Source organism: Salmo salar, chromosome 18 (genome assembly GCF_965601325.2).
Source record: "Salmo salar chromosome 18, fSalSal1, whole genome shotgun sequence".
In the NCBI taxonomy this organism is placed as follows: Eukaryota; Metazoa; Chordata; class Actinopteri; order Salmoniformes; family Salmonidae; genus Salmo; species Salmo salar.
In genome coordinates, this window is record NC_138308.1 from 71,323,440 (window position 1) to 71,347,648 (window position 24,209).

At 44.1% G+C, this 24,209-nt stretch overlaps 3 protein-coding genes and 1 pseudogene across 3 annotated transcripts in view; 1 reads left to right on the plus strand and 3 right to left on the minus strand.

Annotated features, from left to right (window-relative positions):
• Positions 1–2,778, minus strand: part of LOC106577540 (mitogen-activated protein kinase kinase kinase 11) — a 38,077-nt gene extending 35,299 nt beyond the window's left edge. The window contains exon 1 of the mRNA XM_014155656.3: positions 854–2,778. Coding sequence (XP_014011131.3) covers positions 854–1,607 — 754 coding nt within the window. The 5' untranslated portion in view covers positions 1,608–2,778. The remainder of the gene's footprint in view (positions 1–853) is intronic.
• A 1,678-nt stretch (positions 2,779–4,456) lies between these two features.
• drap1 (DR1-associated protein 1 (negative cofactor 2 alpha)) lies at positions 4,457–10,991 on the minus strand. Its single transcript, NM_001140209.1, has 7 exons — positions 10,887–10,991; positions 7,338–7,410; positions 6,936–7,029; positions 6,671–6,793; positions 6,455–6,545; positions 6,183–6,271; positions 4,457–5,982 (listed from the first exon to the last, which is right to left on the minus strand). The coding sequence occupies exons 1-7, from the start codon at positions 10,926–10,928 to the stop codon at positions 5,811–5,813; spliced, it is 684 nt and encodes a 227-aa protein (NP_001133681.1). The 5' UTR covers positions 10,929–10,991; the 3' UTR covers positions 4,457–5,810.
• Positions 10,992–12,485: 1,494 nt separating this feature from the next.
• On the plus strand, positions 12,486–14,100 carry LOC106577541 (UPF0696 protein C11orf68 homolog pseudogene; annotated as a pseudogene).
• A 558-nt stretch (positions 14,101–14,658) lies between these two features.
• On the minus strand, positions 14,659–23,620 carry LOC106577703 (transcription factor p65). The gene is made up of 8 exons (XM_082965090.1): positions 23,474–23,620; positions 22,962–23,107; positions 22,509–22,600; positions 22,142–22,273; positions 16,796–16,860; positions 16,174–16,706; positions 15,951–16,056; positions 14,659–14,816 (listed from the first exon to the last, which is right to left on the minus strand). Exons 1-5 carry the CDS (start codon positions 23,564–23,566, stop codon positions 16,829–16,831), a joined length of 495 nt encoding a protein of 164 aa, XP_082821216.1. The 5' UTR covers positions 23,567–23,620; the 3' UTR covers positions 14,659–14,816; positions 15,951–16,056; positions 16,174–16,706; positions 16,796–16,828.
• Positions 23,621–24,209: the final 589 nt, after the last annotated feature.

Here is a 24,209-nt window from a genome sequence, read left to right on the forward strand (position 1 = left end):
ACAAGTCCAAAGAGTGAATTGTGACGGACTTGAAATGCGTCCACTAGAATTCTCGACCTTTGCTCGCGAAGCAGCTGGCCTCGTTATCGTGAAATGCTCACTAGACTTTCATAATCAAGTTTAAACTTTTAAAAGTCACATGTACAGGGTTAAGTATGGTATACATCGTCCAACGAAACGCTTACGTTCAGGTTCCTTCTCGACAATGAAACAACAATAAGAAATTATAAGATGAACCTAAAGTAAATGGCAGTAGAATAGAATAATACATTTGAGCAAGTATAAAACAGGAAGGCACAATATATAGTCCAATATTTGCACGTGTATTGGAGGACAAGTGTATAAATTGAGCAGTGTAATAAAAGTCTGGTAGCAGAAGTTGTGTTGTGTGTGTAGCATTAGTGTGTGGGTGTAAAATTGCATTTGTCTAAAAGGTGGGATGTTTGCGCTTGTAAATTGTGAGCTATTAAAGTCGATATTGTAGTTGAGGGGGGGGGGGGGGGGGGGGGTAATTGAGCTTTGTCAAAGGCAAACAGTGTGGTGTATCTTGTGGTGATACAGCATATACCCTAGCCTGCAGTGCACATGTCCTGACAATCCCCTGCCTGAGTCCTGTAGGTCAAGATCCCCAGCAAATAGGTAGCCTACCACCATTTCACTCAGAGCCAAGTGAACAGGTGAAACTGAACTTGATAGTGGTATTTCCTTAGCTCCATGACAAACTAATTCACCTGCATATGACCTTTTGGCTCTCACTAGGTGTTATCTATAACAATGTTCTAACCACTGTGCATCGTAAAAAAAACGTTTAAAAAACACTCTGGACATAGACGGGCCTAGTGCAGTGACTTACTGTTGTTAGACTTAAGGTCACGGTGGATGACAGGAACAATGGCCTCCGTGTGCAGGTAGAGCATGCCCCTGGCGATCTGCACCGCCCAGTTGACCAGGACGTGCGGCGGGATGCGTCGCCCGGCCAACGCTCGGCTCAGCGCGCCACCTGATGCGTACTCCATGATGAGGCACAAGTTGGGTTCCCGTAAGCAAACCCCTTTGAGAGCGATGATGTTGGGGTGAGTGAGCATGGCAAACAGCCGAGCCTCCTGGCGCACGTTCTGGGCCGTCACGCTGATGTCCTCATCCGGATCCTGGCGGGCTGCCTTCACGGCCACCAGCCCACCTCTCCATGTACCGCGATACACCTTGCCGAAGCCTCCCACCCCAATGACCTCCTCGAGGCTCAGTTCCCTGAAATCCACAGCCTCAGGTTCGAACTCCCCCACCACGGCCGGCCCAAGCTCCCCGACTCCACTGCCCTGCAGTTTCCCATATGAAGGAGGCTTGAAGGACACATAGTTTGAGGGAAAGATGCCCACTTTGTTGTTGACTTTGCCCGCCCACCAGCCCTCATCACCGGATATCTCAGAGTCCAGCGACAGAACTTCCACCAGGTCACCTTTGTGGAGGGTGAGCTCGTCTTTACCGGACGCCTCATAGTCGAATAAAGCCGTCCACACAGTATTGGTGAAGTTTCCTTTTTGCGATTGATCCAAACCTTTCCAGTTCGACAGTGGGCCGCGGCTAAAAATGTTCTTCAGCGGCTCCATGGAGCCACAATGAGCAAATGTTCAGACACTGGGTTAGATTTTTAAAATAAAGTACAATAGAGTACTTTATTGCGCCACTCTCCCGTTCCTCTGTATCTAGTTGGTTCATCAGGGACCAGTGAAATGTGTTCAAAGGCCTGGCCAACAGGAACACAACAGTGTTCAAAGATAACAGGATAAAAAGCACCTCTCATGCGACTCGACATGGACTGCTTATGTTTCCATTGGAGCTGGCAACGATCAAACAAAGGCCATGGATATGACCAGTTCTGACAAGTGTTCCAATTTGTAAAATGGCAGAATTGTCTCCATAAAGCAAGTTTATACTTAATTTACGTGGTGTTTCAATGTGTGGTTTGAGCACATAACTCACTTAATTACTCTATTATTATACCGCACAGTCACATTAACTCATGAGTATGTGCTGAGATTGAAATTAGAAATAAAGGGGAACTTATTCCATTATAACAAAACCAAGACTGTGCAGGGAACTGGATGGATCAGTCACTAAAATTAGCATCAGGTGGTTGTAAAATATCCAGAACATTGGACAACAATAACCTCAACAAAAGAGCTCAACTCCATTTAGTTGTCCATTTAGAGTCGTCTGTATTTTTAGCCATTAAGTGTCGTGGCCATCATAAGCAGGAAGCGCTGAAAAGACGAGAAGAATAGCAGGAAAGGAGCGTTCAGTCAGGCGAACCCCGTGCTTTACCGCAAATTTCAAAGCTGACCAACTCGCCCTAAACCCACAGCACGACCAACGGTATCTGGACGAAACTTCTATGCGTTCTGTCAACAAATCTCACATTCGTTTGCCCAACTGTATCCATATTTGTTGTCTCGCCCGATGGTGATAGACTGTGTGTCAATTGTACAAGTCGGTATATTCCATAAGAACTTTATATCCACCGAGTTGGCAACAGGAAGAACTGTACGATCCTGCTTCTGAGTCTACTTTTTTAAAGAGAACCGCACACCGGAAACAAATCATATATTGTCCGTCGTGCGTAACGATACTTTAGTGCCAAGCTCCGACAAGCTCGTTGTTATTATCGATGTCCAAAAATCGTCATGATAGATGCATTATTGTTATCATGTCCCCCACTTCCTTTAGCCGTCGTTCCGTTCTCGAACCACTCTACATCTGTGCCTACAGTCAGAGAAGAGGGTGTGGTTTAGTAACTTTTTTTTCCCAGCAGGAAAAGAAAGCATCAGGGTGTACTCATTGGGCGATTTCGTGTTTCATGGTCCGGTGCCCCTGGGCGGAGTCAGTAGATTTTTGACCATTCCATTGGTCCTTAAATATTATCTCCACTCACCCGGGGTACGGGGCCATGCAAAACGAACTATCCATTAGACCAAACAGTACTTCCGTTTTGCAACTAAACCCAGAGTTTATTTTGGACAAATTCAGTTAGGTCACTCCCCATTTCTTTTCGTTTGCTTACATTTAAGAAACGTTTTAAAACAGAATCGGCGGAATGAATACGCCCCAGGTGACAGAAACAACGCAACTCGCGTTCTGGTGGAGGTAGCAGTAATATGCGGATTAATTCCCGTTTTCTATATTTGAAGTTCACTGGAATATCTGTGTGAGAAATAAATACACTCGTATTTGGCGCGCAGAAGAATGATCGTGATATTAGGCCGTTAATTGTTATAGACCAAGTGTCACAATTTGATTGGGTTGTATGTTGCCTTGGGGCAAGTTACTGGTCCAACGTGCAAATGTCAAGATATAAATATAATTTAGGTAATAAGGCCTATAATAGGTTACATAGTCTCCAATACTAATGAGATTGATGATGCACAGTGTCATATGCAAAAGTGTACATAAAACACTTGTCATCACTTTAGTGTAGCCGTTTCCTGAAGAGGGGCTTCTATTGAATAAACATAAAACATATGGTGCTATTTGGGTCTGAGACAGACGAAACCTGAAACTTTGCCACCTAGGGCACCTTTGCCCTGTGCTGCTGTGTGGAAACAGTGTGCTTCCTTCTGAGGCCTTTGATGGCTCCCCTGCCCCATGGCAGGCCTTTGTTGCTTCGCCGCCCCCGAAAGTAAATCCCCACCCATAACCCCAGCTAAACACCCCCACCCCCTGCTACCCAGCGCTGACTCATCACTTGTGCAGGAAGAAGGCAGTTGTTTTTGTGGCCTGGTGGCCGAGCCAGGCCTGCTGCTACATTTCCAATATGAAACCAAACTCAGAGGGGAGGGAGGGAAGGGTGTGGGTTCACAGTGCACACGGAGAACGAAAAATTAACTGCCTTTTCAGAAAGAGTATTTTCTTTGTTCGGTGTTTCTAATCGAATCAATCTCCTCTCCCTTGGAATCGCTCCCACAGAACAGACCTGTGCTGGCTTGCACTTCAATCACATTGCCTACTCTGTTGATAACGACATGGCCTTGACAGGGGACAACTCACATCAGCTGTGGTGACAAACATCCATTGTTAAAAGTTTATACACATTTTGTAGGAGTACTAATGCATGGTCAGCCATTTCTATTGTCCATACCTGGAGTCTGAGACAGGAAGTATTTGGAGGAGATATGAAGGTGGCTTAGAGAGAAATGTAGATTCTCCATATGGGAATGGGAAGTCAAGAGAATGTAGGATGGGTTTGGGTTGAACACAAAGGATGTGTTACACTACTGTGTAGTCGTAAGGTGAAGCCTTGTGCAATGTTTCGCTTCGGTGCCAATGGAATGAAGTTCATTGCCAGTTTCAATGGACTCAACAACAAATAGCTTATGGCATTGTGGCTTGTAATTTCACAGATACGCTTGGTAAAATATCTCATGCCGTTTGATGTAAAAGAAAAAAAACATGTTGGGCAGTGTTTTATTGAAATCTGAACTTTATTTCACCCATACAAAATAAAAAGAATGTTAAAATTGTACATACAGCGTCAAGTTCAACAGCCTACCTTTAAACATTTCATAACAAGAAACGGGAGCCCTATCCTTCTCTGCGTTTCAATTTGTACATTAAAACAATCTAAAAGAGAGAAAAAGAAAAATACAACACAAAGGAGAATTTTATTCCAAGTGGGGGGAGGGTACGATATATTTTTGAAAACAAATTATAGGTGAGAAGAAAAGGTGAGAGGTTTAACAACTTTAAAAACAAAGTTATGGTCCAGGAGGAGTATCATAGTACATTTCAGATAAGAATAGCCAGCACATAAATATCTGTCTTCAAGAAGGAGATAGTTGGGCTGAGGGGGGGTACAAAACAACATATTTTACCTCAAAAGCAGTGACTTGTCACTCATATTTCAAAACAACAAAAACAACCAATTGGAGTTGTAATCATTAGCATAATGACATGTGAATATGGTTGACGTAAGCTAACGGCCAAGGTCTTCACGAGGATCAATTATCGTCATAAAAAGTTGCATTAAAAAGGGGGAAATCCTCAACTCTGAAGTCACATTGAGAAGAACTCATAACCTACAGTAAAACACATCTCCTTACCCGTACCCTAACGATTGGAATAGCCACGTGCAATAACGACCAACTCTGAAAGCAAGACCAAGATCTAACCGCTCTGCCAAATTCATAATCCTCACAGACAATCATCTCGTCTCCCTTTGCTATAGGAAAGTGCTGATCCCTTTCAAAATACGACCAACCGCTGCTCCGACTTCATCCCGAGAAGGTGTCTGTGTGTACAGTATTCTATGAGGCTACGTAGGCTGCACAGGCATTACAGTTTGATCATCTCAACTGAACCAGAGCAGCCGTTGAAGAAGTGAACATGGAACTGGAGTGATATGTCCGTTGAACACCAATGACGTATGCAGAAAACAGAGAGAGAGGAGAGAATAACCAAAGTGCAAACTACAATGGGGGACTTAATCAAACCGGTACTTGGGCTGGGGGCCTTTCAGAACATCAACTGCCATTTTTAGTCCAAATAGAACAACCACCTGTCTTTTATAAAACAACCTGGTTCATTTTTTTTCTCTACAATAAAATAACAAATAATTAAACACAATATACAACCGATTACTCGTCTTCAGTGGTGCCGGCTGTCATGTCTACAGACCTTACTGCCAGTTGTTGGAGGCTTTTCCTTAACAACGGGCTGCATGTGGCCATCTGCCCGGACTCACCTCTCTCTCAATGCAGCCACAGAGGAGAAGAACTTAAGAGAAAATTAAAGGTGAAAGAGCGGGGGGGGGGGGGGAGCTAAGAGTCATAGTCTTCGTCATCATCGTCTTCGTCTTTGTGCGGCATGGAGGGGGGAGGCGGGGGTGCGGTGCCCATCAGCGAGGGGTGGGGGGCAAAGGAGCCCAGGGGCATGGCCAGGCCCCCTTGTGCGGTGCCCATGTGGAGGTACTGGGGTGGCATGGTGTCTGGGCTGTGGCACAGGGCAGAAGAGGGGGACAACACCTTAGTAATAGTACCCGCACACAAAAGGGTCATGTTCAGTTAAGAAAATGTTTTGAAACTGTGTGAAATGGAAAGGTAATGCCTGAATACGACCCAGGAAAGCACAGTAGCAAAGAGTACAGTTGCGTGGTGGTTAACCGTGTGTGCGCGCGCGTCCATCTTTATTACCTGTGGAATCGGGATTGTGGCTGCAGGTTTGTGCTCGACTGAGACCCGTCTTCCTCATCCTCTTCTGTCTCGCTGTCCTCAGAGTCATCCTGTTCCCATGGCAACAAAAAGCTAAATTAACCTCTACCCTCTCAAGGCCCCCCCTCCAATCACACCTGATAACTTCAATTGGCCACCAATCCAAACGAACTAACATTCCCCTCTATAAAACATTACTGTTATCTAAGCTAAACTTATGCTTTGTGGCTGCTAAATTTAAGGCCAACACCCACCTCTTGCTCTGACTCTGTGCCTGATAGCTTCTTGTCCTTGCCCTTGCAGCCAACTCCTCCGTTCTTGCGGCCTGACCCCGGCTTTCGACCTCTGGAGGACACCAAGTACAAAGTCAAGATTGCATAATTCACACATTTTCCAACACACAAAGCTTTTGTGGACCATCAGTAATATCCTATCCAAGTCAACAGTCGATATCATTCAGGGTCCGTTACCTGCGTGCAACCTTTTCCCCTCCCTCTGCGTGGTTGTCCTCTCCCTCGCCCTGCATGTCCGGCACTGCCGCTACCAGGTCCTTCAGGAAGTCAAACTGCTGCTCCAGCTCAATGCACTGTTTTCTACCAAGACACACACATTGTTTAAAAAGACAATACTTTCCCATCGCTTCAAAAAGCACCGATAGGCAAGAACGCTGAACATTACAATCTGTAGCCCTACTGACTTTTATGACCAACACCGATATCTGAATACATGACTTACAAGTGTGACGTCGTCATTGTTTTTGCGTTCCGGGACTGGGTGACTTGACAGGCTTTCGTCAGGAGAGACTCCAGGAACAGCTCCAGAGCTCGTGCTGGTGGTTGAGTTAAGGGGAAGTAGACACTAGCCACACAGGACCAAGGTGGGTTTTTTTGGGCTTCAATAACTGAATAGTTAGACATTTCACAACTACTCAAGAGTGATTGCTAGACTCTTACTAGGCACACGACCCCCTCAAAAGTCAAAACAGTGAGTCATATGACTTTTCATTCAAACTGCACAACAAACAATTAACCCTATAATCTCCATATTGTCATTGGCAAAAAAACATGTTTTTAAATGCAGTTAATGTGAACTTGCAATGAAATACAGATGAAGCTTTCAGGTGAGAAGAACGGATACATATGATGACAGGAACGGCGGCAGCCACTTTGCCTATCTCTTCATCAGTCTGCATAATCTTCTTAATCCTGGCCTGTAATCACAATGGGAAGAGGTCAGTGAGAGCGCGCTTTGAAGATTACTACCATTAGAGTATCTGCATAATTGCCGAGTTACTAATTCAGCAACCAACCACACACGCCCAGCACATTGACCATATTTAGATGACAAATTAACTAGGCTATAAACAGAAATTTCAACTGGGTCTATTCCCATCCGTTTGCATCTGAGGATTTAGGTACCGCGCAGAAGTGATGACCTCGGTAGGTAGCAAAAAAATATATATATATATAATCACACTCGCACTGGGAGATAGTTGTTTGTTATGGTGATGATTATATACTGCTCAAAAAAATAAAGGGAACACTGAAACAACACAATGTAACTCCAAGTCAATCACACTTCTGTGAAATCTAACTGTCCACTTAGGAAGCAACACTGATTGACAATAAATGTCACATGCTGTTGTGCAAATGGAATAGACAACAGGTGGAAATTATAGGCAATTAGCAAGACACCCCCAATAAAGGACTGGTTCTGCAGGTGGGGACCACAGACCACTTCTCAGTTCCTATGCTTCCTGGCTGATGTTTTGGTCACTTTTTAATGCTGGCGGTGCTTTCACTCTAGTGGTAGCATGAGGCGGAGTCTACAACCCACACAAGTGGCTCAGGTAGTGCAGCTCATCCAGGATGGCACATCAATGCGAGCTGTGGCAAGAAGGTTTGCTGTGTCTGTCAGCGTAGTGTCCAGAGCATGGAGGCGCTACCAGGAGACAGGCCAGTACATCAGGAGATGTGGAGGAGGCCGTAGGAGGGCAACAACCCAGCAGCAGGACCGCTACCTCCGCCTTTGTGCAAGGAGGAGCACTGCCAGAGCCCTGCAAAATGACCTCCAACAGGCCACAAATGTGCATGTGTCTGCTCAAACGGTCAGAAACAGACTCCACGAGGGTGGTATGAGGGCCCGACATCCACAGGTGGGGGTTGTGCTTACAGCCCAACACCGTACAGGACGTTTGGCATTTGCCAGAGAACACCAAGATTGACCAAATTTGCCACTGGCGTCCTGTGCTCTTCACAGATGAAAGCAGGTTCACACTGAGCACGTGACAGAGTCTGGAGATGCCGTGGAGAACGTTCTGCTGCCTGCAACATCCTCCAGCATGACCGGTTTGGCGGTGGGTCAGTCATGGTGTGGCATTTCTTTGGGGGGCCGCACAGCCCTCCATGTGCTCGCCAGAGGTAGCCTGACTGCCATTAGGTACCGAGATGATATCCTCAGACCCCTTGTGAGACCATATGCTGGTGCGGTTGGCCCTGGGTTCCTCCTAATGCAAGACAATGCTAGACCTCATGTGGCTGGAGTGTGTCAGCAGTTCCTGCAAGAGGAAGGCATTGATGCTATGGACTGGCCCGCCCGTTCCCCAGACCTGAATCCAATTGAGCACATCTGGGACATCATGTCTCGCTCCATCCACCAACGCCACGTTGCACCACAGACTGTCCAGGAGTTGGCGGATGCTTTAGTCCAGGTCTGGGAGGAGATCCCTCAGGAGACCATCCGTCACCTCATCAGGAGCATGCCCAGGCGTTGTAGGGAGGTCATACAGGCACGTGGAGGCCACACACACTACTGAGCCTCATTTTGACTTGTTTTAAGGACATTACATCAAAGTTGGATCAGCCTGTAGTGTGGGTTTCCACTTTAATTTTGAGTGTGACTCCAAATCCAGACCTCCATGGGTTGATAAATTGGATTTCCATTGATTATTTTTGTGTTATTTTGCTGTCAGCACATTCATCTATGTAAAGAAAAAAGTATTTAATAAGATTATTTCATTCATTCAGATCTAGGATGTGTTATTTTAGTGTTCCCTTTATTTTTTTGAGCAGTATATATATATATGCGTGTGTGTGGACACCCCTTCTAATTAATGGATTTGGCTATTTCAGCCACCTTTCCAACAAGTCCATTTGTCAAATTTCTGGCCTGCTAGAGCTGCTCCAGTCAACTGTAAGTGCGGTTATTGTGAATTGAAAACGTCTAGGAGCAACAACGGCTCAGCCGCGAAGTGGTAGGCCACACAATCTCACAGAACGGGACCATTGAGTGCTCTAGCGCGTAAAAATTGTCTGTCCTCGGTTGCAACACTCACTACAGAGTTCCAAACTGCCTCTGGAAGCAACGTCAGCACAAGAACTGTTAGTCGGGAGCTTCATGAAATCGGTTTCCATGGCCAAGCAACCGCACACAAGCCTAAAATCACCATGCGCAATGCCAAGTGTTGGCTGGAGTGGTGTAAAGCTCGCCGCCATTGGACTCTGGAGCAGTGGAAACACGTTCTCTGGAGTGATGAATCACGCTTCACTATCTTGCAGTCCGACGGACAAATCTGGGTTTGGAGGACGCCAGGAGAACGCTATCTGACCCAATGCATAGTGCTAACTGTAAAGTTTGGTAGAGGAGGAATAATGGTCTGGGGCTATTTTTCATGGTTCGAACAACGCAGCCTTCGTTTCAGTGAAGGGATATCTTAGCGCTACAGCATACAATGACATTCTAGACAATTCTGTGCTTCCAACTTTGTGGTAACAGTTTGGGGAAGGCCCTTTCCTGTTTCAGCATGACAATGCCCCCGTGCACAAAGCGAGGTCCATACAGAAATGGTTTGTTGATCGGTGTGGAAGAACTTGACTGGCCTGCAGAGCCCTGACCTCAACCCCATCGAACATCTTTGGGATGAATTGGAACGCCGACTGCGAGCCAGGCCTAATCGCCCAACCTCACTAATGCTCGTGGCTGAATGGAAGCAAGTCCCCACAGCAATATTCCAACATCTAGTGGAAAGCCTTCCAAGAAGAGTGGAGGCTGTTATAGCAGCAAAGGGGGGGACCAACTCCATATTAATGACCATGATTTTGGAATCAGATGTTTGACGAGCAGGTGTCCACATACTTTTGGTCATGTAGTGTATCATGACATTCCTAGGCGGCTTGGTTTGTTGACAATTTATGCAAGTATCTGGCAAGCATTTACAACGCTAGCCACATCCTCCAATTTTCCCGATCATGTCTCACTTATTCTGAATGATACAAACCCCTAGCAGGCCTAGCTAACAGGCTAGATAATACTTGTTTAGGTCAATAACTAAATCTCGTCTATCAGTTAGTACAGCTGGCAAACTTAACAACAATGAACAAACTAAGCTAGCAATGCCTTTTTAATAGCCACCCTCCGAAGTGGCTGGCTGGCTAGCTTAGGTAGCTAACGTTACCATTAGTTAGATAACAATGCGTATCTACAGATCTAGCTAACTACAACGTTATCCAACTAACTAGCTTTATCTTCTTGTCTGCTAACTAGCTAGCAACATACCTAGAACAAATCATATTAATGGGTACACTGTTGATCTAAAGTTAGCAAGCTAGCTAGCGTTCCACAGATTTAGATCATTAACTTAGTTAGCTAATTAGCTATCAGCTTAGCAAGCAAAGCTTAACTACTTACCGGAGGGAATCTCGCATTATATTTCTTCTTTTTGCTGGGCATTATTTTATAAACTGTTTAACTTAAAACAATCTTCAATATTTTGTTATTATATGTCCCTCCAACCCGCACCCAAATGGGTAGGTAGCTAGCTAGCCTAGCACGTAGCCTTCTCGAGATGTTCCGCAGGGTCTCACGTTCCGTCGTATTCTTCTAGCATGCACTCTGGTCAAATAGACAGCACTCGAATGTGAAATAATAAACAAACACAGATTGTTGCATTATCAAAGTACTGTCGCGTTGAGGTAAAATCCAACATTGCAGGCTCAACGTGACAAACAGTTAAAAGCCTATCACCCAACTTTTACTTTGCTCGTTTTCTACTAGATAACGTTAGCCAAGCTACTATAGCTAAGCTAGTTCGCACACGGGGTGTTTCAATAAAGTTTTGCTAGCGACATTTAAATCATGATGGAGGCTTGAGCAGAAACAATGCTAGGCTGCCAGCTACCTCCTAGACTTGGTAGCTGGCACTTAAAACCTCTCGGTACAGGAAACATTTCATTATTATAGTTACTATAAATTGTTATATGTTCATGCAAGTATACTGAACAAATATAAACGCAACATGTCAATTGTTGGTCCCGTATTTCATGAGCTGAAATAAAAGATCCCAGAAATTGCCATACACACAAAACCCTTACGAAAAAAGATTGTAGTATAACTGCAGTACACTGTAGCGTAACTGTAGTTAGAATGCAGTATAACTGCAGGATGCTACAAATACTGCGTCCAAAATAACAGTCGACGGCAGTTACTGCACTTTTACTTCTTTTTTTATAAGGGAAAGCTTATTTCTCTCAAATGTTGTGCACAAATTTGTTACATCACTGTTAGTGACAATTTCTCCTTTGTCTAGATAATCCACCCACCTGACAGGTGTGGCATATCAAGAAACTGATTAAAAGGCATAATCATTACACAGGTGAACCTTGTGCTGGGGACAATAAACAGCCACTCTAAAATGTGCAGTTTTGTCAAAGAACACAATGCCACAGATGTCTCAAGTTTTGAGGTAGCGTGCAGTTGGAATGATGACTGCAGGAATGTCCACTAGAGCTGTTTTCGGGTAATTTAATGTTAATTTCTCTACAATAAGCCGCCATCAAATGTCGTTTTTTGAGAATTTGGCTGTACGTCTAACCGACCTCACAACCAAGTGTAACCATGCCAGCCCAGGACCTACATATCCGGCTTCTTCACCTGCCGGATCGTCTGAGGCGGTGCTGAGGACTATTTCTGTCTAATAAATTCCTTTCGAGGGGAAAAGCTCATTCTGATTGGCTGGGCCTGGCTCAACAGTGGGTCGGCCTGGCTCTCAAGTGATAGGCCTATGCCCTCCCAGGACCACTCATGGGGGCCTAGATTACGGCCTCATTTATTTATTTCAATTGACTGATTTCCTTATATGAACTGTAACTCAGTAAAATCTTTTGAAATTGTTGCATGTTGCATTTATATTTTTGTTCAGTATACAATATAAATACCACGCAAATTCTAAACAACATAATTGTCATGCCAACGTCGAGCTAGCTAGCTGGCAAAAAAATCTAGGGCATATCAGCTTCTATCTTTGGTTGCATGAACTCATTGCATGCATGCTTGGGAATGACTGACTGCAAGGCAGTTCTTGTGAACAGGGTTTTAAAACTTTTCCTACTCAAACTAACTTTATGCTTATCAACAGGGAAATTCTGCATCCGTTTGACCATTGCTGAGAACCCACCCCAGGAACCCCTTGTTGAGATTCCAACATGGAGGAGGTTCAGGTGGAGGAAGATGTCACAGGGGAGGGGACAGAGGTGGAGAACAAAGAGCCACTCTCCACCGAGAGCTATGCAGCAGTGGCCATGGCTGCAGACATGGACCCCTGGATCGTATTCGACTCCCGCAAAACACCCAGAGCTGAGTTTGACGGCTGGCTGGAGACCAACAGGCCATCCCAGGTGGGCCGCTTCGGGGACGAGGAGGGCGGTAAGGGCCCTGTGGGGCGGATTGCTGTGTTGGGCCTGGACCACTGTCCTGCCACTGGGGACATCACTGGACTACAGGAGAGCTGGGAGAGGCTGTTGGACAGCGGGAGACCTGTCACCTTCCAGATTGTGAAGGAACTGGCACTGAACCACAGGGTGCTCACCGGGAAGTGACTGATGCACCTGGACTCAGGCTTCAAGGTGGACCATGCCTGGGAGTGTGTGGCCAGAGCAGCCATGGAAGGGAAGATCTCCCTGACCAAGGTGAGCCCGTGTGACCCCAAGTCTGACAGCAAGCACGTCACCTGTTCCTATAATAAGGACTTCACAGACAAAAAAACGAGGTGATGAGGCTGGACGCAGTCATCCGGGCCACGGGGGTCAAGTGCCAGCTGTCTTTCAAGCAGGATGTTTACACCTACCTGGGCATCGTGTCTTGGTTAGGTTATTGTCCTGCTGAAAGGTGAATTTGTCTCCCAGTGTCTGTTGGAAAGCAGACTGAACCAGGTTTTCCTCTAGGATTTTGCCTGTGCATAGCTCGATTCCATTTATTTTTATTTAAAAAAAACGGACGTATTGAATTTTACATGTGGTCTATATTAAAGGGCACTTCATTTTATATAACAGGCTTTTAAAATCCATTATTTGCACACAATTTCTACTTAAAATATCAAAGGGACGTAAAAGGCACTCATTTCGTGGAACGACCCAGTTAGGTTTTAAACGTCTTAATTTATTATGGGAAATGAACTGCAGCTGAAATGAAATAATATCACACTGGTCTAAAAGCAAACCACACTGTGAATGAGCATAACTGAAAAAGTGATGTACAGAAATTTTAGATATTGACTCAAAACTACTTGTCACGCCCTGATCTGTTTCACCCGTCCTTGTGATTGTCTCCACTCCCCTCCAGGTGTCGCCCATCTTCCCAATTATCCCCTGTGTATTTATACCTGTGTTCTCTGTTTGTTGCCGGTTCGTCTTGTTTGTCAAGCGTACCAGCGGTTTTCCTGTCAACTCCTGTTTTTTCCCCAGTCTCTGTTTTTCTCGTTGTTTTTCTCGTCCTCCTGGTTTTTGACCTTTGCCTGTCCTGACTATGTACCTGCCCGCCTGACTTCTCTGCCTGTCCCTGTCCCTGACCCGTCCTGTACCTTTGCCATACCCTGGATTATCGACCCCTGCCTGCCTTGACCTGTCTTTGCCTGCCCCTGTTGCTACAATAAACATTGTTACTTCAACAGTCTGCATCTGGGTCTTATCTTGATTCCTGATACTACTAACATGATATAGAATCTGCTACATTTATAAACAACAATATCCTTCCTGTTCCAAAGATGTATTGAAAATTAAAATGACAAGTTATACTTGGTAAAACTGTCCATAACATTAAGATATCTGTCACCAAGGTGAGTACTGTATTTTTCACGTATATCATCACCTGAAATGACAATGTATTCTTGTCTTGCTTTATATGGTAATATTCCACTACATTAGTATACCCCACAGTCAGTAATATTCTATTCCGATTGTCATTTTGAATGGCCGTAAGCCCACACCAGGATGGGAATGGTGGTTGGATGGATTTACGGACTCCCTTCAAAAATACAAGAGGTCCATCCTTGAAGTCCGTAATCCTGCTGGGTTTCATCCTTCCCCTCTAAACAAGGTTGGCTATAGACCTGGGGCAGAGGGAGTCCCTGGCAAACAGTGGCATGATTTGGATACACCTTGTTTACAGACTAACTTAAAGGTTTTACCTGGCAGACGGACAAGCCCCGTCCTCACCTTCGTCCACACCTCTCTATCAGGCCTTCTTTTCAGAAGCCTTAGCTCCATATCCTTTGTATCTGCATCCAGGAACACCTGAAAAGGTTGGATGGTAGTTTGGACCGTAGTGGCAGTCATATAGAACATGCTGAAAAATAAAGTGAAATGGTTAGTAGATTCTTCACCAAATTGTATTTTCTGCAATACATTCTGCAACTGAAATACAAACAATAGAGAAAAATAATGTCAACTAGATCAAATTACATAAAGGCAGCAGCTTAGCATCCTATTTTCCCCACCCCACAGAATGCCTTTTCACATTTTGTAAACGTCCATATATCGCTCTGTATGTGCTACACAAAACCGCAAAATGTGCTGCAGCATTGGAACGTCTTGAACTTGGAATCAGTCTACCGCTAGTCTAGATCATTAGACAAATGCTTATTGGTTTAGTTTGCGAGATAATTTAGAAAAACTTGCCATCAATTTAAGAAGCTCTCTTGCTAACATCTAGCCTACTGCATACAGTGTCATAATACTAATTTGATGTAATTTTGCCCAGTGACCAGTCTTGGAAATCCCAGGGGAGGATGTATGATTCTCTTAGACATTTTGAAAGGGGAGGGTCCTCTTTAGACAGACAACTCTCCCACCAAATCACGAGTTTGGGTAGGAGGGCCAAGCCTGAAAAATCATACTCTTTCTGTACCCTGAAAGCAGACATGCCAGAACATTGCGATTCAAAACCAAAGTTTGCGGGAAAAACCTTTGCAGTGGTTTTAGTGAAGGTAGATTACGTAAATTTGACAGTTGCACTCATTAAAAATAACCTCTGCGTTCTCCATCTTGCTAGCTAGCTAGTACTTTGTGTCTGGCGGGGATGTTTAAGCTAGGGTAACAAGCAGATATGGCGGTGACGTCACCGGATAAGGCAATAACGCACATCCCATTTCCGACCCCTCCTCTCTGTCCCAATTAACGCAGGTACTTGTAGAGACGTGTATGTTGGAACATTGGTACATCGTGTGAGGCAACCTGTCTGTCTATAGAGACTACATAGAGACAGGTAATAGATGCAGCTGATTTGAACTGGACTATTTAGCCATCTTCCATAGCTGCGCAACGATATCTACCCACCTTACAGAATGAGTGACCATTTAGATAAGTGTACTTAACATGAGGTAAGTATTGTCATGGAATATCCAGTACGTAGCATCAGCGTACAGCTGTTACTATGATCAAGATGTGACATTATTAGCATGCAACACCTGTCAGAGTCTACCTTAGAGGTTATCTTCTTCAGTCTTCAGACTGTATGTTTCCCCTCGAGTGAGAATGCAGTCCGAACAGACCTATACGTAAGTGTTCCCTGTCTGTTGCCGTTTCGCCTGCAACAGAATAAGAAGTGATTATCAATGAGGGTACTCACACTGAAAACTCAATGTACATCTGGCTGCCTGTAATAGAAAAACAGAGTTACCAAACCATCAGAAGGGATTTTTTACCTGTTCAAGTGGTACATTTGATGGCAGGACGATCACATTGAGAACTGATTGGAGTGATGGAAAGGCAACACCTGCCCCTTGATTGAGAGCAGGGCTTCCCGTATGTACTTTCTGACAAGGCCCCATAAGGAGAGGTTGCTGGTGTTTACCACTGTGTGTGTGTCAGTCACCCTCAGCGGCGATAAAACCTCCACACTGTCACCAGTCACATAAGCCACAGACAGGGAACCAAGACCATCTCCAGCAAAACACATATATCAACAAAACACTAGGTGTCATTTAGCCATTGTATTGATTATTTTTTATGATAGTTCAAGTGGTGTGTAACTCACCAGAGGCAATCTCACAGTGTGGGAGGTGTAGCTGACGGACAGACCCCTGAGGATCTGAACAGGGCTCCTGCATGAGTCCGGCCTGTAGAATGCAGGAGACTCTCATCCCATTGGACAGTCTTGTACAGCACCTCCCCCTCCATCAGAAACACCTGCCCTGTCAAACTGCACTGGAACAGACCTACATCGGAGCACTGGAGCCTGGGAGCCACAGGATAATAATCACCCTTACAATAATTATAACATCCTCTGAATCAAATGTAACAATGTTATCAGCAATAAATAGTCACCTGTATGAGGTTTCTGTAAATTCTGTCGTTGTTTCAGGCATTCATTTTGTTACAATTACTGGGGTCTGGAATGCAGAAAGAAAATACAATAAAATCATAGAAAGACCACCTTTAATCTGCACTGCAGTCCTCTTAAAATGATAGTTCACTACAAAATGTTTGTCCGATGTTTTCAGATCTCAAAGATGTGTAAATAGAGTGACACATTTCAGTTGAATACATTCAGTAGGACAACTGACTAGGTATCCCCCTTTCCCTTTCATAATACCCATAAAACCTAGCGGTCAAACAGGGAAATGGTTGCAATTGTTTTTCTACCGTTAATTTTTCCAATAGGGGGTTTTAGAAACACTTAAAATAAGGGCTGTGTCTTGTGTAGGCTTACCCTAGCGTGACGTTTTGATAACTGTGTAAATCTCTCTATATTCGCCTATATTCCCCCCCCCCCCCCAAAAAAATGCTAATGTGGCTATCATAAACAACTACAAAATGCCAGGGTGATCTGGATGAGACTGCAGAATCGAAGGGCAAAGGTAAGAATCTCTGGATTAACTATCTAATGTTAGTTAAATATAGTAATGAATAAATTGGCTACATTTCTTTAAAATTGACAATTCTTTGAACTGTCTTGTGCAAGTTTTAAATTGACACAATACCTATTAGCAAAGTTGTCAGCTAGAGATGACGTGCAGGAGCTTGCAGGGATTTGTAGTTTGCATGATGTCTACTAATTAGCATATTCGAAATCTTAGCGTAAATAGAGCCGAATATGTGGGGAATCGCAGGGGGCTCGTTTCAGCTAGTTGTATTTTGTTCTTGATACCATGTCTTGTTTTGAGGTGTTTTGACTTATTTCATGTCGATGCTAATATGCCAAAAATTTGCTAGTTAACTAACCAACAACTGTAACGATGTATTTGAGAGACAAGTGCTCATTGTGCAAATGTATTTATGTTTTCAATAAACATTTGTAGACTAAATATAGTTTACATGTTATAAACAATATAAGCCAACCCTGTCTGTTTTGCCCCAGTTGCGCACGTGTTGATTTTGTTGCTAAACAACCAACCCTTCAATATGAAAGGAAAAGACAGCCACCGTCTATTTTTATTATTATTTGCGATTGAGGCATATAAATGGATCTATTATACTCAACTGAGGGGTGTGGACTCAACATTACAAAACATTTGAGGAGTAAAAACATTGGAGTGAACCATCACTTTAAAGGGATACTTCGCAATGAGGCCCTTTATCTACGTCCCCAGAGACAAATGAACTTGTGGATAGCAATTGTATGTCTCCGTGTCCAGTATGAAGGAAGGTAGTTTCGCGGGCCAATGCTAACTAGCATTAGCGCAATGGCTGGAAGTCTATGCGTAACTACCAGCATCCCTTTAAGTACTGAAACTCTGTAAAGTAATGATGATGTACTCTATTTACATGTTCACCTGGTGTAGATGTAGAGCCGTGTACAGATTCAGAGTTAATGTGCTACTCGTGTATTGACTTTTCAGTCAATAAGAGAACGGGGTTAGGGTAGTGAGAGTGAGACAACGATGATTATAATAGAGAATGTGTTGTGAGGGAGAAGCGGAGCCTCAGACAACAGTGCCTTCCCCATGCAATCCAAGTTGGATGTTGGTCTAGTACGCTTCGATCCAGAGCAGTGCTCAAATGGCCCTGATGTGTGGGAGGCGTACTTCGAGCTTAATACCCCAGGGGCAGGAACTACATCAGATGTGCAGACAAGGTATGATTAGAACTGTGCTCCTCCGGGGAAGATACTATGTCAGAAAGGCATGTTAGGCCTACTCACTCTTCTGCCTCCAGGGAGTATAATAAGGTTATAGTCGTCTAGTAAAGTTACTGCTGCTATTTATTTTGCTGCCTGAAAGGAAGAGCCATTGGGATAGGAATAAAACACTTTTTGTTGCTGCCTTCGAGGAAGCTATGGCAGAAGGAGTGATACCGTTGGCTTAACTGCCTCTGCCGGCGTAAGGTTGAAGTTAGTAAGCAATGTTCTTGCTACCCCAAGTGCAGGAACTGTGACTGATGTGCAGAGCAGGTACGATTATAAATATGTTGCCTCTAGAGAAGGTACTACGACATAACGGCGTATACTGTTTATGGCTGCCTCCGGGGAACGTAGCATCTCAGATAAAGATATGTTATAGATGTTGCTGCCTCCGGAAAAGGTACTATGGCAGAATGTCATGTTAGGCATACTTACTCTTCTGCCTCCAGAGAGGATGAGGGTTAAAGTAATTTAGTAAAGTAGTTTACTAAGGTAGAATAGCTACTTTTAAAATAATGCTGGAAGATTAATTGGGAGAGGAGTGATACAATTGTTTTGCTGCCTCGGAGGAAGCTATGGCACGTCATCAGAACGCGCGCTCGGTTTGTTGTTCTGAACGTTTTTGAAAAAGTCTTTCCTCGACAAATTGCAAGCTTGCTAATTACAAATGTTATTTGAAAAAAAACTGAAACATTTGATGGCTGCCAAATATTTGATGAAGAAACAAAAACTATAAAACAGTTAGTTGAATTAGTCTAAATAAACAGTATGATCATAAGCACATCGTTTGTGGGGCTATTAGATATTAATCTTAATATAGCCTATATTTAAATACATGAGGGCCAAAGCGAAAAATGACAAAGTGAAAAAAACTAATTTTTTAGAAATGGTTAGCAAATTTATTAAAAAACAGAAATACTTTATTTACGTTAGTATTTAGACCCTTTGCTATGGGACTCGAAATTGAGCTCAGGTGCATCCTGTTTCCATTGATCATCCTTGAGATGTTTCTATAACTTGGAGTCCACCTGTGGTAAATTCAATTGATTGGACATGATTTGAAAAGGCACACACGTGTCTATATAAGGTCCCACAGTTGACAGTGCAGGTTCGAGCAAAAAACAAGTCATGAGGTCGAAGGAATAGTCTGTAGCTCTCCGAGACAGGATTGTGTCGATGCATAGATCTGGGGAAGGGTACCAAAACATTTCTGCAGCATTGAAGGTCCCCAAGAGTGGCCTCCATCATTCTTAAATGGAAGAAGTTTGGAACCACCAAGACTCTTCCTAGAGCTGGCCGCCAGCTCAAACTGAGCAATCGGGGGAGAAAGGCCTTTGTCAGGGAGGTGACCAATGGTCAGTCTGACAGAGCTCCAGAGTTCCTCTGTGGAGATGGGAGAACCTTACAGAAGGACAACCATCTCTGCAGCACTCCACCAATCAGGCCTTTATGGTAGAGTGGCCAGACGGAAACCACTCCTCAGTAAAAGGCACATGACAGCCCGCTTGAAGTTTGCCAAAATGCATCTAAAGACTCTCAGACCATGAGAAACAAGATTCTCTGGTCTGATGAAACCAAGATTGAACTCTTTGGCCTGAATGCCAAGCGTTACGTCTGGAGGAAACCTGGCACCATCCCTACGGTGAAGCATGGTGGTGGCAGCATCATGCTCTGGGGATGTTTTTCAGCTGCAGGGACTGGGAGACTAGTCAGGATCGAGGCAAAGATGAACGGAGCAAAGTACAGAGAGATCCTTGATGAAAGCCTGCTCCAGAGCACTCAGGACCTCAGACTGACGCTAAGGTTCACCTTCCAACAGGACAACAACCCTAAGCACACAACCAAAGCAACGCAGGAGTGGCATCGGGACAAGTCTCTGAATGTCCTTGAGTGGCCCAGCCAGAGCCCGGACTTGAACCCAATCGAGACCTGAAAATAGCTGTGCAGGAATGCTCCCATCCAACCTGACAGAGCTTGAGAAGATCTGCAGAGAGGAATGGGAGAAACTCCCAAAAATACAGGTGTGCCAAGCTTGTAGCATCCTACCCAAGAAGACTCGAGGCCGTAATCACTGCCAAAGGTGCTTCAACAAAGTACTGAGTAAAGGGTCTGAATACTTATGTAAATGTCATATTTCAGTTTTTTTTTCTACAGTTGCAAAATTAGTTTTTTATACTTTCATTCAAATGTATTCTTCAACATGCAGTTTCAGATGCAGCCCCTGCCGTTACTTGAAGGCAGCCAATCCAAACGTTTCTGAAAAGCAGTTGCTTTCTCAGATCTGTATTTACATTTTTTTTTTTTAAGAATAGTTGTAATCATCTCGAAAGTAACTATTTGTTCCCTCTGAAAAATAGTTACTTTTTCACAAATCATAGTTAAAACTATAGATACCCCAGTTCTGGTACTGAACTTTACTCTACTGTTCTGTAGTCTACTGAGCTCTACTTTGATGTCCCAACATCTGAAACATAGACGTCTATGATTGGCTCAAATTCAGTCCGGTCCAACAAAATGTCTTGTTTGGTGGAGGAGCTCATTAAAACAATTGCAAGTGTGTAGAATAATACCCAAATATGCAGCGGAGGATATTGCATATTTCTTCATTTGTGCACCTATTTAGGATACATCACCATGAAGAGAATGACATTCATATCCATAATTATGCATTTCTGTGTAGTACAGATCAAGTGACCCATGATGGAATTCCGTTACCGCAATTCTGTTATCGGGTGTATATCCACTTCACTTACTGTAGTTCAATAACCAAAATAGGTTTTTTCAAACTCAAGGTGCCATGTCATTCCTTCTGCAGACATCTTTGAATCTTCATTTCGAAGCAGATATTTTAGAGTTTTTGTAAAACGTGGTTGTAACGAGTACGCTGAGAGTCGGGAAGCAAGTTCAGGAAGTGAGTGTTTTAATAAATAAACGCAACTAAATACAAAACAAGAAACACAAACAACGCACCGACATGACACTGGAACAGAAACAACGCCTGGGGAAGGAAACAAAGGGAGTGACATATATAGGGAAGGTAATCAGGGAGTTGATGAAGTCCAGGTGAGTCTGAAGATGCGGTGTAACGACGGTGACAGGTGTGCGCCATAACGAGCAGCCTGGTGACCTGAAGGCCGGAGAGGGAGCACACGTGACAGTGAACGAAGGGAGATTTTCCTGAAATGTTGTTACCAAACTTTGCATCTGCACAGTTCTTCCAGTAAATGTGTTTTTGAAAAACGTTCAATGTAAATTATTAAAAGTAGTCCTTGTGTACAGAGCTGTATGGTTTGTTCAACTTTTAAATCAGTTGTTTTTGTTTGGCATACATTTTAAGTGAAGAACCGCAGTTTCGGAGCAATTCCGTTACCGTGGAATTGCCCCACAGTGAAACAGCACGGACAGCAGTGACAGAGGAAGGAGCCAGTCTGTACTTAGTGAGTGTTTGGGGAGAGCATGTATCAAGATAATGTATTGGGTGTGTGTGTGCGCATGAGTGCGCATTCACATGTGTATGTACGTACATGTGGGTGTGTGTATAGCAGACTCACTGTTGTCATAGATGGGCTGGGACACCATGGGCTCTAGAGCGAAGAGTTCCCCGCTAGGCAGAGTGATCAAGGCCTGGAAACACAGCCTCACTGCATTTAGATCAAACTCCTCCCACACGTTCGCCTCAGGAACTGCAACCAAAACACAACACAATCAGACAAATCCAATGGGTGTGGCATCTGGAATTGGCTATCTGGCATTGGCTGTATCCTTTAAGTTACGGTCAATGGAAGACAAAACATGAAAAGTAAACAGGTAAACAGCATGAAAATGAGATTGGAGGAGTGAATTACTTTATGTAACTGCCGTAATGTTATGACAGTGGACTGTCACGTACGGAGTGCATATGCGTTTGCATGTACTCACTGTTGAAGGGGTTGTTTTGGGTCTGCAGCCTACAGGAAACTGCCTCGGCCACATCCTCTTTCTTCACACACTGAATGCCCAGGTTCTGAAAACTGAGAGCAGACAGTAAGACAAGGAGTCAAAGTGAACGTGTGTGAAAGTGAGATACTCTAGCTATCGACCACAAGAGGGTGCTTATTCCACCATCCTCTGCTTCTGGCCTTTAAAACCAAGACTACACACACGTCCTCACACACATCCACGCCTTCCCACAGATGTCCTCTATCAAGATGTTGGCAGGTGCACACTGCATCAAACAAACATTTTGTTACTTTGTATTTCATCACACATCCATATACACACACACACACACACCTCCCCTCACATGCAGACACACACACGCGCGCCCAACACATACACACACACACACACACACACACACACACACACAGACAGAGAGACCCTCCGTCTAACCTGTGTACTCGTCTCTCCTGCAGGTCTGCCTCATAGTAGCCATGTTTGCAGTCTTTCCCCACCAGTTCGTGGGGGTGGGGCTTGTGAGGTGGGTTCTTGGTCACCAAGGAGACGCGGACACGCAGGGGGCCATTGTAGTTGTGCACCTGCATGGGACCAACCAGGTTAGCAGGATGTGTATCATCACTCACCTTAGAATCTCCACCACTTCCTTATCACCTTCAGATCTCCATAAATCAAGTGTCGTAAAGCATGGTGTAGTAGTAATTAGACAGCTATACCGTGGTTATAACTAGACAAAACGACTCATTTGCATAACAAATCTTACTTTCATTAATAGTTTTCCCATCGACCATCTCAGAATATATGGTGAAAGTAACCATGGTTTTGAAGGTCTCTAAAAGTCTCATTTTAGCTACAGTACAAATGATGCATGGCCCCTTCATACACAGTTACAGTGTAAAAAGCTCAGTGTGCCAATTATCTGTTATGTCATTAAAGGGCGCCCTAACCTTGATGACGGGGTGTGTCTTGGTGGTGTCATTGCTCTTCTCTCCCGGGGTGCTTCCCGCAGAGCGCCCCTCACATTTGTACCTGAACCTCATGCCCCTCTGCTTGGGCTGTTCAATGATCTCTATGAAGGGATTAGAGGGAGCAAGAGAGCGAGAGAGTGAGAGGAGACATAATCTTTTTGAAACCTTTTTGAGTGCAATATTTACTGTTCAATTCCTATAGATTTTTGTTATTGTTGTCTGGTGTCTTCTCACTTTAGTTCATTGTTTATAAGCTGAAGCTTCAAGTGAAAACATTCATGATGAGTCAAGATAAACAGTTGAGAGGAACAGGAAACAGTTACAGAGTGATAGAAATCTCCTTACCTTGGTTCAAAGGGGGCTGTTCCCATCCATATATTTCAATGGAGACATAGAAATGTATGGCGAAATCGATAATAGGTCAGTAAGGAGGATCAACCGAAATCTTGAAAGCTTTTGCTCAACCATAAACAAATACACTACATGGCCAAAAGTGTGTGGACACCTGCTTGTCGTCAAACATCAGGTGGACTCCAATCAAGTAGAAACATCTCAAGGATGATCAATGGAAACAGGATGCACCTGAGCTCAATAACGAGTCTCATAGCAAAGAGTCTAAATACTTATGTAAATAAGGTATCTGTTTTTATTTTTAATACATTTGCAAAAATGTCTAAAAACCTGTTTTCGTTTTGTCATTATGGGGTATTGTGTA

Coding starts and splice junctions, on each gene's coding strand:
- drap1 (NM_001140209.1), bottom strand. CDS start 10,928: ATGCCCAGCAAAAAGAAGAAATATAATGCGAGATTCCCTCCG. Junction 6,546..6,670: donor GGGGAAAAGGTTGCACGCAG/GTAACGGACCCT, acceptor GGTGTCCTCCAG/AGGTCGAAAGCCGGGGTCAG. Junction 5,983..6,182: donor CCACAATCCCGATTCCACAG/GTAATAAAGATG, acceptor CCTGTGCCACAG/CCCAGACACCATGCCACCCC.
- LOC106577703 (XM_082965090.1), bottom strand. CDS start 23,566: ATGAGGTTCAGGTACAAATGTGAGGGGCGCTCTGCGGGAAGCACCCCG. Junction 22,601..22,961: donor CAGGAGAGACGAGTACACAG/GTTAGACGGAGG, acceptor GTCTGCTCTCAG/TTTTCAGAACCTGGGCATTC. Junction 22,274..22,508: donor CCAAAACAACCCCTTCAACA/GTGAGTACATGC, acceptor TTTTGGTTGCAG/TTCCTGAGGCGAACGTGTGG.